This window comes from Trichechus manatus, unplaced genomic scaffold, assembly GCF_000243295.1.
Source record: "Trichechus manatus latirostris isolate Lorelei unplaced genomic scaffold, TriManLat1.0 scaffold00078, whole genome shotgun sequence".
Lineage (NCBI taxonomy): Eukaryota > Metazoa > Chordata > Mammalia > Sirenia > Trichechidae > Trichechus > Trichechus manatus.
In genome coordinates, this window is record NW_004444014.1 from 12,313,877 (window position 1) to 12,328,948 (window position 15,072).

The window sequence follows — 15,072 nt, forward strand, 5'->3', positions numbered from 1 at the left end:
CTCAGTTATATAATGTGGTAAAGAATGACTACTTCAGGAAGATGGCATTTGAACAGAGATTAAAGGAAGGGATGAAATGAGCCATTTGAGTATCTAGGGGGAAAGTATTCTAGGTGGAGGAGATACTTGCAGAGACAATGAGATAGTTATGTGCTGGGGTGTTTGAGGATCAGCAAGGAGATTTATATTGGAGAAGATATTAGGGAATGTGGATTGAAAGGTAGCCAGAAAGCAGAGTTACGTGGGCCTTCTGGCCTAGGGTATGGATTTTGGAGTTTATTCTTGGTATGATGATTGAGAGGAGCAAGATCTGATTTACATTACTAGGATGCTTTGTAGAGAATCAAATAAAAGTAGAGGCTGGGAGAGCAGTGAGAAGACTGTTGCAGTAATCCAGGCAAGAGATAATAGTGGCTCAGTCTATGGTGGTGTTAAGGAAGGTGGTTGGAAGTGATTGAGGGTAATTCATGTTTCCCAATTCTCCGTATATCCAATCTTCAGAACTCAGATTAAGTATTATTTCCTCAAGTAAACTTGCTGATCTCTTTTTAACAGAGCTAGACCTCTGTTATGCCCTTCTTTAACACCTGTTCTCTTTTGTAGCATTTATAAATAACAGTTGCCGTAAACCTCTATTTGTATCCCCAGTGTCAAGGATAGTGCCTTGATCAATAAATACTTGTTGAATGAATTAAGAAGTTACCTATTAGAACGCCTCCCTTGCCTCACATTCAGTCCCCATTAAGTTAGATGCCTCTTCTTTTGTAAACCCCAAGTAGCTGATACTACCACTTTTGTGGCTATTGTAATTTTTTGTTTAATAATAAGCTCTTTTAAGAAAGCCAGGAGTATGTCTGTCTTGATCACCTCACCCTGTACTGCTGGCCACATAGTGGTACTCAATAAACATTTGGAAAGGTTTTTTCAGAGAGTGAATGAATGATTGTATTTAAAAATCATCCTTACATTTTCAGTAGCACAATGTATTTTTTTACAATTAATATTTTTATTTTTTCTTTAGTGAAACTGATGAAAGTTGTAAGAAGCACCTTGGAAGAGTTTTATCTATTTGGGAAGAAAGGTCCGTTTATGAAAATGATGTGTTAGAACAACTTAAGCAAGCTCTGTGTAAGTATATAATTTTTTTATCATGATCTTTTCAATAAAATGTATTCTTTCATTAAAACTTAAATGATCTTTCATTAAAACTTAAATGATCTTTCATTGTAGATGGCGATAAGAAACCTAGGAAGCGAACTTATGAACAGATAAAGGTGGATGAAAATGAAAACTGTTCCTCCCTAGGATCTCCAAGTGAACCACCACAGGTAGAAGTTTTTCTTTGTTAAGAGAATTATGTTATTTTAACTTCATGTGGCCTCTGAGCTTTATTAACTTTGATGTTTTATTTTTGTAAATTGATTTTTACTATAATTTTGGGTGTAAGAAGGAAGCTACATGAATATGTTTTCTGGTTAACAAATGGATTATGTTTAATGTTGTATATATTAGACAATCATATTTTACATAGAAAGAGGATATTTAATTGCTGAGTATGATTAAGTCTGGTGAAATAGCCACTATTTAAAATTTCCTTTTAAATAAATAAGACATTATTTATTCTAATAAAACTATTTTATTATAGAGGAGCCCTGGTTGCACAGTGGTTAAAGCTCTTGGTTGCTAACCAAAAGGTCAGCAGTTTGAACCCACCATTTGTTCCATGGGAGGCAGATGTGGCAGTCTGCTTCTGTAACGATTTTTCAGCCTTGAAAATCCTATGGGGCAGTTCTCTGTCCTGTAGGGTCGCCATGAGTTGAAATCTACTCGAAGGCAGTGGGTTTTATTTTATTGTATGATTTAAGTGCATTAAATATTTCATGCTTAGAGATACTGTCCCTTTAAGTATTTTTGCTTTTAAATATGAAAAAAAAAAATGAGTATTAGAATGACAAGTATATATTCATATAGTTCTGTGGAACTATATAGAACCATGCAGTTCTATGGAAAAACAAGATGGATTAGAATCATTATCTTAATCTTCCATAGCCTCCTAGGTTGATACAGTATAGCATGCCTTAACCATTAGATGAATTCCAGAAAGACATTTGAACTTTTCATTAAGTGAGCATTGAGTCTTTAAGGCTCCTTCTTCTCTGTTTCAAACATATAGGCGAGACATACAATTTAAAAGGAGAAAATGAAGGCATAACTATACTCTAAAACAAGATGAATAGCTACCTGGGCTAGAAATTGTACAGAAGCACACACAACTCGTTATGCTGGGCCAAAGCCTGGTTTCTGCTGAGCTCTGGTCCAGAAGCAGACATGGGTTGCCAGAAGTTAGTATCCTGTAGGATAACAAGAACTCAAAGTGCTCTGTGGGATTTGGAGGACTGGACCCAAACTCATTGTTTGAAGCCAAAGGTGAGGTGAAGCTATCTCCCTCATGAAAGGAACTTGAAGGAAAGATACAACCACTTACTGCATAGAACTGTGGCTTTGTATCAGTCTAAGTACTAGGGAGGCAGAAAGAATCAGACCAAGACTCTCAGCCAAGACCTGAGGCAAGCTACCTGTTGGATCAATAACTGAATGCTGAAGCCCACTTGGTCACCATGGACAAGAACTTGAATTTTCACTATAAGGATTGGTTAGCTACTGGAGGACCTGAGGAGGTCCAGTGAAGGCCTCAAGGCCTAGGGACCTGATTCATATATATTTCCAACACCTAGCATAGTGTAGCTTCTTTTTCTTAATACATAAAAGAAATGGGCTGTTTTCTATAAGAGTTTATATTTGAAACTTTCAGCTAGTACATAGTCCATAAGGGTTAAAGAATATGAACAGATTTTCAAGTTTTTTGTAGTTGTTTAATGTGTTGTGTTTATTTTGGTTCTAAAGTTGTGTAAATTTTTAGACTCTAGATCTCGTTAGAGCGTTACAAGATCTAGAAAATGCAGCTTCAGGTGATGCAGCAGTTCATCAGAGGATAGCTTCTCTGCCTGTTGAAGTCCAAGAAGTATCCCTACTAGATAAAATAACAGGTAAGAAAAGAAAATGTGATCAGAACTCTTTTGGGAGTGGGGATGAGGGACTAGCATATGGCATTGTTTTTGTTGTATAACAATTTTATTTTGTGCTTTTTTTAGATAAAGAATCTGGAGAAAGGCTTTCTAAAATGGTAGAGGATGCTTGTATGTTGCTGGCAGATTACAATGGCAGATTGGCTGCAGAAATAGATGATAGGAAGCAGCTCACTCGAATGTTATCAGATTTTCTTCGTTGTCAAAAGGAAGCCCTTGCAGAGAAAGAGCATAAATTGGAAGTGCGTAACCTTTTCCTTCTTTAGTGCTTATTTATTTAATTTACTTTTTAGTAAGAATTTTAAGATATCTTAATGCACTACACATTTTACATGTTTTGTACATAGACCCTTTTAGACAGTGGCCCAGGTAAGCTGCTTCTTGCATTAATAGTTTTCCTTCTGTCTGAACCAAATCAACCTTCCTAACTAAACTTAGAAATTTGGAAATTAGCAGAATTAGTTACATTTTTAAATTGTTCATATGAAATTCCATGCAATAATAATTTATCACTTTAAACCCTTATCTTCAAGAATAAAATAATGGGAAAATAGCAGTTGGTATAATGTCTAATGTTAACTGTAGTAAATTATGGGTGGATTTATTAATTCCTGTCCTAAGTACATACAGTCTTTTAGGTATACAACTAAAAATACGAAGACTTTTTCTCGGCATTGAATTTAGTCCCCAGTCTCCCTTCCACCTTAACAATTCATTGATTTTCTTAGGAGAATAGTCTTCAAATTACTGTCTTGTTCCAGCCCAGATTCTAGTGCTTAACCACTCTCACTTGGTTCACACATGCCCTTGGGTGGAGAGTCATTGCTTCTTTCTAATTTGGGTAGTGATACTGTTGATGAGAAACTTAGGAATGCAGGAGGCAAAAAAAAAAAGAACGAAAGATTCGTATTTCCTTTGAACAGAGTAGCCATTGTCAGGGAGGGTTGAGCCATATTTGAGCCTATTTAAAAGAATCTTTCAGTTGACTAGTTCTTGTTTAAATTGTTCACTGCTGTAGCAAATTCTTACTCAATATAGGAGAATTTCTAATTTGTCTGGATTCCTTTATTTAGAGACAGTTCACTGTAAATTTGTAGGTATGCCATGATACTGCCTCTATTAAGATGGTTTTACTCATTAGTGATTAGTTCTTGGTTCAGCAATCCCTAATTGTGCAAACGGTGTTTAGATTGGATTGCCATTGCTACCAATGAGAACAGTTAGTTGAGTACTACTTGACTATCAGCTCTACCACCCCAAATTTTCAGCTATTCATTTAATACTTCCCCTTCTCAACCTGCTGCTCCTCTGCTCATATATAAGATTGGCCCTCAGAGAGTAGTTGTTGGCACCATGCTATCCTTTGGAGAGGTTGCCCACTTCTATGAAGAAAAGAAAGTGACAGGAAAGATGGAATTTTTGTTTATAAGACAAATTTGATTGTTAACTTGCCAGTTTTTGATCTTGTGTTGGAAGTTCAGTCTTAATATTGTTACTTGTTTTATTGTTAACAGAATTAAGGGTAAGTAATGTCGTATACAATTTTTGTCTTTAGTCTTTTGATATGGTTCTTTAACTTCTGTCTAGCTTCTGTTGCAGGTATTGGACATGGGCGTATCTTCTAACGATGTCATCATCCATTAGCATATTCTTCCTGCTAAAAATAAATATCAAACTCCAAAGCTTGTATTGTCTCATGTTTTTGAAAATTGAAGAGAAGACTGAAACTTTATTTCTCTATACTGCTTTCTTACTTGTGACATTGGTCATTTATCACTGGATACAAATATAGAATTTATGTTTAAAATATAAGTGTAGAAAATAGGACAGATTACCACCACCACCACCCTCACCTCCCTCTTTCTCTAGTACCTTACAGCTAGATTTCATAGTGGTGATGGTCTTAGATGGTGAGACTGATGATAATAGTGATAGCTTTTACGATGTGTCAGGTACTATTTGAAGCACTTCACATATAAATAACTCATTTAATCTTAATACCAATCCTATACTGCAGGAAGTATTATTAACCTGTTTTACAGATAAGGAAACTGAGGCGTGGAGAGATTAAATAACTTGCCCACAGTCACAAAGAGCTAGTGAATTGTTTAGAACCCAGGGAATCTGCTTCCAGAGTCAGGTCAGTGCACTGCATCAAAAAGGCATATTTGCGGCCAATTTTTACTTAAAGTAATGTAAGATTACAGTAAAAGCTAAACCCTCTCTGTCCAACCCTTTCTGCCCCCTTCCTCCTTAGAGGTAATCACTGTCTTAAAGCAGTCTAGGAATTTTGTTGTTGTTCAGCATGACTGTATTTTATCATGTTTTAAAGAAACCATCTAATAATGTTAATCATTTTTTACAAGTAAAGAAATATTTTGATTTCTACATAAACTTGAAAGTTATTCCATAGAACTCTTTGTAAATTGTCATTTAGAACTAAGTGACTCCTTTGTTAGAAGATGTGAAAATTAATTGAGCTCTTTAGATATTTTTCATACCATTTAGGTGGTATCACTTTGAAGTGGAGGCTGAGAGATCAAGATTTATACTTTGCACATCATCTGTGATATCAAATAATTTTCAGTTATCATGCATCTTTGAACATTAACCATGATTGACCAGGTATTGATGTATCATGAGTTGCTCTTGTTTTTTGAAAACAGCCATAAATTTAGAGTGTCAGTTCAGGAATTGGATATTTCATACTTCTTAAGGAGGCTACTATTGAAGCATTTGCAGTGAATGAAAACAAAGTGTTTTGGACAATTTTTGGAAATTATTAGTCATTGTTTTTGAAACTAGTGACCAACTTTATTCGGTTACTGAGGAAATAACTGCTAAAATAGGCTATTAGTAAATTCAATTTCTGTTCATAAAATCAGTTTCACAGATTGCTATAGGAATTGTATTTCATGATTCAGAAGTTGAAAGTACTGCATAAACTATTATTCACCTGACTTACTATCTTAGAAGGCATACATGGATAGGGGGAATTAAAATGACATTTTGATTTTGATATTTTTGGAGAAAGAGCAATATAGAGGTCAAAAATGCTTACATATTCAATAAGATAATCTCCAGTCTTTCGTGCTCAATTTTGAATACTTTTTCATGATACATTTGGTATAAGGAAGCATGCTTTTTAAACTGTTTTCATTTTAAAAGTAGACATTTGAGAAATTATGTTTTCTTAAAGGTATACATATTGTTTATGAAGTCTCTGGTAGGCATGTTGATCTGTTTTAAATTGCTGTCCTCCATAGAAATCACAATTTGCTGACTCTTTAAAGAAGTTAAAGCCTCAAATTCTGTAAATCAGGATTGGAAAGCATGTCAGAGAGAGGACAGGTCTTTTTCTTTTGCAATCTTATGTCAGTATATGCATGTGAGAGCTGGACAATGAAGAAATCTGTCTCATTTTAAAAATGAATGCATCGTATTCATAGTATAAATGTTGTATAATTTATTTAAGTCTTCTGATAGTGTCAGCTGCCTGGCATTATAGGCATTGCTACAGAGAACATCCTGTTGATGCAGGTTTGCGTAGTTGTGCAAGTACATCTGTAAGATTGATTCTCAGAATAGCTTAGGCAAAGGGAATGAATGTTTAAGTTTTGATAGTGTACTTCAAGCCCTCCAAACACAACTTTGCCCCCACTGTATGTCAGTGGTCTTTTTAATTTTTGTGTATCTGATAGGGTGAAAAGTATTTTTTTGTTCACTCAAATTGTCCTTCGTTTGTTTTATTTCTCCTGCAAATTCCCTATTTATATTCTTTGGACCATTTTTCTATTTGGTTCCAACTTTATGTAGTAAAATCTATCTTTGCCTTTATAGATTCTAGGATTTCTGGATATACTTAAGATGGCCTTCTCAGTTCATACCTATGCATATATTCTGCTATTCTGAGTTTTTCCCTCATGAAATAATTTTATCCATTTGGAATTTTTGTTTATGGTGTGAAACTAATTTTTGTTTGTGGTATGAAACTGATCTTTTCGAAGTGATAGTAAAATGTCCCCTCACCATTTATTGATTAATGATTAATCAGTGACACAGTCTTGTTTTTACTACTGTTGTGAAATGCCATTTCTGTCATATTTAATTCCTGTGTATACATAAGAACTTAGTTCCTTCTGCTATTCTACTGGCCCATTTGTTCATTTCTGTCATATTTAATTCCTGTGTATACATAAGAACTTAGTTCCTTCTGCTATTCTACTGGCCCATTTGTTGTTGCTGTTAGTTGGCCATCGAGTGGGCTGCAACTCATGACGACCTTATGTATAACATAATAAAACATTGCCTGGTCATGCATGACGCCCATGATCGTTCCTGTGTTTAAGCCCATTGTTGCAGCCACCATGTCAGTCCAACTCATGGTAGGTTTCCTTCGTTTTTGCTGACCCTCCACTTGATCAAACATGATGTCCTTTTCTGGTGATTGATCTTTCCTAATGATGTGTCCAAAGTAAGTACGGTGAATTCTTGCTGTCCTTGCTTCTAAGAAGCATTCTGGCTGTACTTTCTCCAAAATTGATGTGTTCTTCCGCAGTCCATAGTACATTCAGTATTCTTCTCCAGCACTACAATTCAAGTCAATTCTCCAGTCTTTCTTCATTGTCCAGCTCTCACATGCATATGAGACGATTCAGAAGACCATGGCTTGGGTCAGGTGTGCCTTAGTCATTAAAGTGACATCTTTGCTTTTTAACACTTTTAAAGAGGTCTTTAGCAGCAGATTTTCCCAATGCAATATGTCGTTTGATTTCTTGACTGCTGCTTCTGTGGGCATTAATTGTCGATCCAAGTAGAATGAAATCTTTGACAACCTAAACTTCTTTGCCGTTTATCATGATGTTGTTTATTGGTCCAAATGTGAGGTTTTTTTTTTTTTCCCCTGTATGTTGAGATGCAGTCCATACTGAAAGCTGTAGTCTTTGATCTTCATCAGTAAGTGCTTCAAGTCCTCTTCACTTTCAGGAAGCAAGGTGGTGTCTGCGTATCGCAGGTTGTTAGTCTTCCTGCAATCCTGATGCTGTGTTTCTCTTTATATACTCCAGCTTCTCTGATTATTTGCTCAGCATACAGATTGAATAAGGTTGTACAACTCTGCCAAACACCTTTTCTGATTTATACCCTTGTTCTGTTCCAGTGACTGCCTCAGTTTATGTACAGATTCCATATGAGCACAATGAAGTGTTCTGGAATTCCCATTATTTGTAATGTTATCCATAACTTATGATCTACACAGTTTAATTCCTTCGCATAGTTGATAAAACATAGGTAAACATCTTTCTGGTATTCTCTGCTTTCAGCCAAGACTCATCTGACATCAGCAATGATATCTCTCATTCCACGGACTCTTGAATCACTTTCTAGTATTGTTCGTGCGGATAATTTTAGCTAATTGTGATCATTGTGTATATTAGTTTTTACATTCTTTTTTCCCCACTTACCATTTTGCACATATTTTGCCTTCATACATATAATATTTTAAATAACATTTTTGTGAGTTAGAAATTCCCTAGTTTATATAGCATTATCTCTAAGTGATTCAATTCCTTGGTGACTCCCAAATACCTATAGATCTTCTCCCTTGGACTATTCACTTTCTTCAGAAAAAAAGCCTTTAATTTTCCTGGGAGATAATACAGGCATCTGTTTTCAGAGCAGTGCTTTACCTCTTGCTTCTGTGCTTCAGGTCCCCAAATTCACATCTTCTTTGGCTCAGTTTCCTACCTCCCATCTTTTGACTATGGCATAAGGGTTTTAACAGATCTTACAGGTTTTCAATCAGTCCTTATTGTCAACCTTAAGACTCACTGTTACTTTTCAAGGAGCTTGGTACCTCAAAGTCCTGAGTCTTTCCAGAGTTTCTCAGGATGAATGTCATAGTTTTTGTTCACCACCCCCCGTTTCAGTGTTTTCTGTCTTCCAAAACTTTCTTGAAATCAGTGTACTGTGGTCTCCTTTCCTCTATCCTTGTGGGCTTTTGCCTGTATAAATTATCATTTTAGTGGATTTTTGAGAGGGAGAAGAGATAAACATGACTTCAACCTGCTATATAAAATGGAAGCCCTTTTGTGACTTGGTAAGTAGAACCATAATATGTTTTTCATAACTGGTGCCAAACCACCCTGGTCTGAATGGTTGTCACATGTTGCCTGGATTGTTAACAACTGATCTTCCTGCTCCCTCTCTTAATTCCCTGTGGCACTGCAGTTAGAATGATCTTTTAAGAAGAAATCAGATCCCATCACACTCCTGCTTAAAACTCCAGTGCTTCTGAATATTACACTTTTGAATCTTATTTTAACCCCATTCATGGCCTATGAAATCACTCACTATTCATGGGTCTCCATTTGACACCATCTTGTTCTGGAAGCACATTTCTCACATAAGGGTGTTTGCTGGTCACTCAGTAGAGTGGCTGGAATGCTCTTGCTTTCTGATCTTGGCTTACTTGGCTAGTTCCTTTTTCATTCAGGTTTATGTTCCTGTGTCACCTCTTCAGAGATCCCTTCTCTAGCCCTTTCTTTTGGTTCCACCTGCCCTTCTGTGAACCCTCCTCTGTGGTACTTATCACTATTTGAAATTTTAAGACTTTGTTAATTTTGTAAACTTAGTTACCGTCTGTGCCTGCCACTAGAATGTAAGCTCTGTTAGAGAAAGTACCTTGTTTTGTTTTGTTTTCCATGTTTATTGCCGTATCCTCAATGCCAAGAGCAGTACTTCTTGCCTGATAGGTACTCAGGTGTTTTTTGAATGAATAAATGATAGTATGGTAGGCCATCACAGATGTAATTCGCAAGAGGTATATAAGGTTTGTGAAGGAGCCTGGCGGCTCAATGGTTAAGCGCTTAGCTGCTAACAGAAAGGTCTATAGTTCTAACCCACCACACTCTCCGAGGGAGAAAGATGTGTCAGTCTGCTACCATAAAGATTTACAGCCTTGGAAACCCTAAGGGGCATTTCTACTCTGTCCTGTAGGTTCATGATAAGTCGAAATCAACCCAACGACAATGAGTTTTTATTTATTTATTCAGTACATAAGGTTTGTAGACTTTAAATTGATATTTTGTAATTGGAAAAGAATGATGATTTAATGAATGGAAATAATTAAAATATATTTTAGGGTTTTGAGGAAAATTGCATCCCACACAGTAAGTTAATTTCTGAGTCATACTAGCATAGTCCAATACTTAAAAAGACTTAAATGGACTGTGTTTCCAAGGAGTCTAGTTTCTAGAAAACCTCAACCTGAGCACTTTGAACAAAAGAGTGGTCATTTTGAAATTGTAAAATTATTTTAGCAGTTTGCCCTTTTTTCCCTTCAGTAGGAGAATAACACAAATGTATGACAAGTGAACAGTATTCAGCAGTGCAAAAGTACTGAATGTGTAGAGTCACAGTGCTACCTAGTGGAAGAACTGGAGGTATAAAGGAAGTTAGTCTTAATCCAGTGTTCTTTCTTTTACATTACAGTAAGTAAAAGAGTGGAATTTGAGCTCTAGTTTGGGGGATGGGTCAAATTTGGGTAAGGAGAAAAAGGTGTAATCGTGTCGTAACAAGAGAGTAACAATGGTTTGATCTCTGGTTGCAGTAGACTGTTAAGAACGTGGCTTGGTTTAAATCTTTGACACAGGGCTGCTTGCCCCTGTGCCTGTTCACTCATTCATGGAATGGAAATGAAGCATTGCAATGGTGAAAGAAATTGTGTATGTAAAGCAGTTAGCACACTGCCTAGTGAAAAGTGCTCAGTAACTTACAACAGCAACTACTATTGTTACTTTAGCAATAGAGAGTTCTTAGAAGTGGAGATGAGGTTGAAAAAAGATTGGAATGAAATTGTGACGGGCACTGAATGCTGGGCTGAGTCCAAAGGGCAGAAAGGAGCTATTTTAATAAACGTTTTTTTTACCAGTTGACATTGAGTCGTTTCCAACTCATGGTGACCCCACGTGTGTCAGAGTAAAACTGTGTTCCAGAGGGTTTTCAATGGCTGATTTTTCAGAAGTAAGTCACCAGGCCTTTCTTCCAAGGTGCCTCTGGGTAGATTCAAACTGCCAGCCTTTCTTTGAGGAGCCATGTGCTTTATCTGTGTGTGCCACCCATCCTAGTTGTAGTTGCAGAGTGGATTAGAATGGAAAGAGTTTCAATAAGGGAGACCAGATAGAACTTAATTAGAAAAATTTATATACTAAGCAATAGAGACCTGAACTATAGTGGGTGGTAGCAGTAAGACAAAGGAATAGGCAAAAATAGGAAACAGTTGAGTCAAGGTAATTGTTGATTGGGTCTCAGGGTAGAAGAATAGGAGGAATCTGTTATAAGAGATTTTGACTCTCTGGACCATGAGAGGAGTGATTCTGGTATCGACCAAAACTAGGAAATTAGTTTGAGGACAAAAAGGATGTTTTTAGATAGGTCAGTTAAAGTTTTGTTTTAATTTCAAAAGTAATATGTGCTTATCATATTTTAGAAACCATTGATAAGCACACACACACACATACACCTAGAATCTCACCACCTCTTAAATAACCTTTTGACAAGATTTGGAGGCATAGAAGCATACATGCTTTTTTATACACCCTTGACACGTTTAATCTAAACATTACTGCATGATTATAAAAATTCTCATTTTAATAGCTGAATCACAGTTTTATGGAAGTATTTCTTTAGCTACTTATTGAGCATTTATGCTAGTTCCAATTTCTTGCTATTGAAAAATACTTTTTTTTTTTATTGTACTTCAGGTGAAGGCTTACAGAACAAATAGTTTCTCATGAAACAGTAGTACACATATTGTTTTATGACATTGGTTAACAGCCCCACAACATGTTAACCCTCTAACTTCTCAGCCTTTTTTTTTTTTTTGGTGAAAATACCCATAGCCAAAGATACACCATTTCAAAAATTTCTACATGCACAGTTCAGTGACATTGACTACGCTCTTCCAGTTGTGCTTACAGAAGGCTTATAGAACAAAATAGTTTCTCATTTAACAGTTACTACAAATGTTGCCTTATGACAATGGTTAACAATCTCACAACACATCAACAATATCCTACTCAACTTTGGGTTCCCTATCACCAGCTCCCTTGTCCCCTTCTGCCTTCTGGCCCTTGTCCCTGGACAACTGTACCTCGTTAGTCTTACTTGGTTTTACAGGGCTGTCCACTCCCAGGCTGAACGGTGAACCTCGGAGATAACTTCACCAACTGAGCTAAAAGGTTGTCTGGGGGCCATACTCTCTGGGTTTCTCCAGTCTCCTTTAGGCCAGTGAATCTGGTAAAAATACTTTTTTGAATCACTTTTTAACTGGCTTTGCTTATATCTATGGTAATTTTCTCATAAATTCCTAGAAGTAGAAGAAATTTATTGGAAAACATATTCCAGTCAGCTACATCAGAAAAAGCACAGAAATATAAGTCATGAAGAGCAACAAAAATAGTGCAAGTGCTTGTATGTCTGAGAGTGACTTTCCTTTCTACTGATCTATAACCAACAGCTTGATTGAATATAAAATTCTTGGGGCACTTTTATTTTTCTCTTTTGGCCTACATATTGTTTTGTTGGGTCCCTCCCCCCCGCCCCCATTCGCTTTTACGTTTAAAGCTTTGACTAGCACATATCTAGACTATTGCTCTTTCGTTAATGTTGCTTACTATTTGATGTGTGCCTTTTACTGGGAGACCTAAGTTGTCTTTTATTTTTACTTCTCAATTTTTAATGGTTTTTCCTTACATTGCTTTTATTTGTATATTGAATCTTCTGAATCTTTATTCCACATTGCTTATGTTTTATCATTTTTCCTAACTTCTACCATTTTTTTCTTTATTATTTCCCTTGGGTTTTTAATTGTTACTGTTGTTTTTGTTATACATACTCTGTCTTGCAGTATGAGAACTAGACTTGTCTAATGTCGGGAGTGAAGATTATTTTGTCAGATTTTTATGGCTCTCTGTTGAAAAAGGAAGGAGCCCTGGTGGCACAGTGTTTAAAGCACTCGGCTGCTAACTGAAAGGTCAGCGGTTTGAAACCACCAGCCTTGGGGGAAAGATGCGGCAGTCTGCTTCTGTAAAGATTACAGCTTTGGAAATCCTATGGGGTGGTTCTACTCTGTCCTATAGAGTTCCTATGAGTTGGAATTGATAAGACTGCAATGGGTTTTGGTTGAAAAATGGGATTTATTATAGCTTCTACTTGACCAGTTCATAGATGCTACAACTCAAGGCAAGTCTAGAGGGAATCAGAATCAGAGAAGGTGTTAGTGTCAGAGTTTTCTCAGTTTGCACAGTCAGCCCAGGCCAGATTGGAACCTTACACATCTATTTTTGCCAGTGCACCAGCCACACCATCCAGTACCACTTCGTTGTTGTGGTCCCTGGATCCTTCCGTGCCTCTGAGAGCCATAGTGAGCACAGGTTCCTTGTTAAAAATGACTCAATTAGAGTTAGCAGTATGAATATCAGTACTAACTAAAATATTCATGCCTCCAGAGCTTATTGAGGTCTGTAGGAGTGTTTAGACTTATTTAATGTGCATGTAAAGTATTATTTACTAAACCGCTGTATACTTTTTATAAACTTTAATATATTTTTCTTTGATGTTGGCCTCTTATATTTTTATTGCTACCAACAGGTCTGCTTAAAGCAGTTTCTGTTCCCCACTTTTATTCTTCCTAATCTGTGGGTTTAGGAATTATGGAAGTAAATATTTGAAAGTGTATGTTTGATAAAAGTGATGGGCACTGAGGAAGAATTTAAGGAACATTCCCGGGAACAAAGTAAATAAATTCCAGTAAAATATATAAAGAGTCTTTACATTTTTAAATTAATCTTGGAATTGTTTATCAGATTCTTATATAATTAGTTTATATAATTGGTTTTTAAAATATACATGTTTATTTGCTTGTTTCTTCCTGTAGAATTTTTTAAAAACTTTGTTTTTTCTTGTTTTAGCACACACTAGCTCTCTCATTTATTCTAAATTATAGATAAAAATATTTTTATGTGTTGAAGAGATAGGCTAGAAGCAGAGGCCTACAGTTAGAAATCTTTTCAGTTGATTTTGGTCTTAGATTTGTTGCATTTGTTAATCAGTGAACACTTAGAGAAGCAGTTTAGCTTTATGGTGAAGAGTGGGTATTCTGGAACTAGATGGCCAGAAGATTGAATTCTGGCTCCACCACTTACTAGCTCAGTGACATTGGGCAAAGTGTGTGACCTCTTTGTACTTCAGTTTCTTCATCTGTAAAATAAGGACAATAATTGTACCTACATCATATGGCTGTCATGAGGTTTAAATGACTACGCCCAACACATCATAAGTACCTCAGAAATTTCAGTCCAAAACACAAAACTTGAAGATTTTCTAGTTAGCGTATATCTGTCATTTAGCCAGGAAATTTAAGTCTTGTTTATAGGGATACTCATATGAGTGTCAGATGTCTGCCGTATTTTTATGCCCTATAGTGTGCAGTGATTCTCTCAAAAAGTATGTATTTTGCTAGTTATATTCCTGGTGTCTCACTGATTGCAGCTAGATTCCTAAGTGCTTCTAAACCATCTGTTCAGTCATTTTTTTTTAAGGTTCTGGCTAATCTGCATCAAGCTTACTCATCCGTTGCTTCTAGAATTTTACCTCTTTTCAAAATTTAGTACAGTATTTGCTGGTGTTCACCATTTTGGTATTTTTTAATGTTTTCTTGGAAGTTGTCTCAGAGATCAAGTTGATCTAATTTGTTTTCTGCTTTTTTTCCCCAGTGTTTGGAGTGTAAGTAGTTAGATCAGGAGACTTGGATTCAGTGTTGTGTTCACATTATTTCCTCATGTAATTTAGATTTTCACTCTTCTGTAGAAAAAAACAGAAGCCAAATAGATAGTTAGACATTCTACCCTTGACTTATATTTTTATATGGTAAACTGAATTGCAGCCTTTCTCTTCTAGAACTTAGAGAAAAAATAATACAATATTA

At 36.1% G+C, this 15,072-nt stretch overlaps 1 protein-coding gene across 3 annotated transcripts in view; it reads left to right on the plus strand.

Moving 5' to 3' along the window:
- Positions 1–15,072, plus strand: part of RPRD1A (regulation of nuclear pre-mRNA domain containing 1A) — a 74,315-nt gene that overhangs the window by 38,007 nt on the left and 21,236 nt on the right. For 2 of the 3 annotated variants that reach the window (XM_004380913.3, XM_023735443.1), the window contains exons 3-6: positions 1,022–1,128; positions 1,231–1,328; positions 2,921–3,047; positions 3,153–3,328. In XM_004380913.3, coding sequence (XP_004380970.1) covers positions 1,022–1,128; positions 1,231–1,328; positions 2,921–3,047; positions 3,153–3,328 — 508 coding nt within the window. Of the gene's footprint in view, positions 1–1,021; positions 1,129–1,230; positions 1,329–2,920; positions 3,048–3,152; positions 3,329–4,673; positions 4,867–15,072 lie in introns of those variants that run through there. The other variant, XM_023735442.1, reaches the window with a different exon arrangement.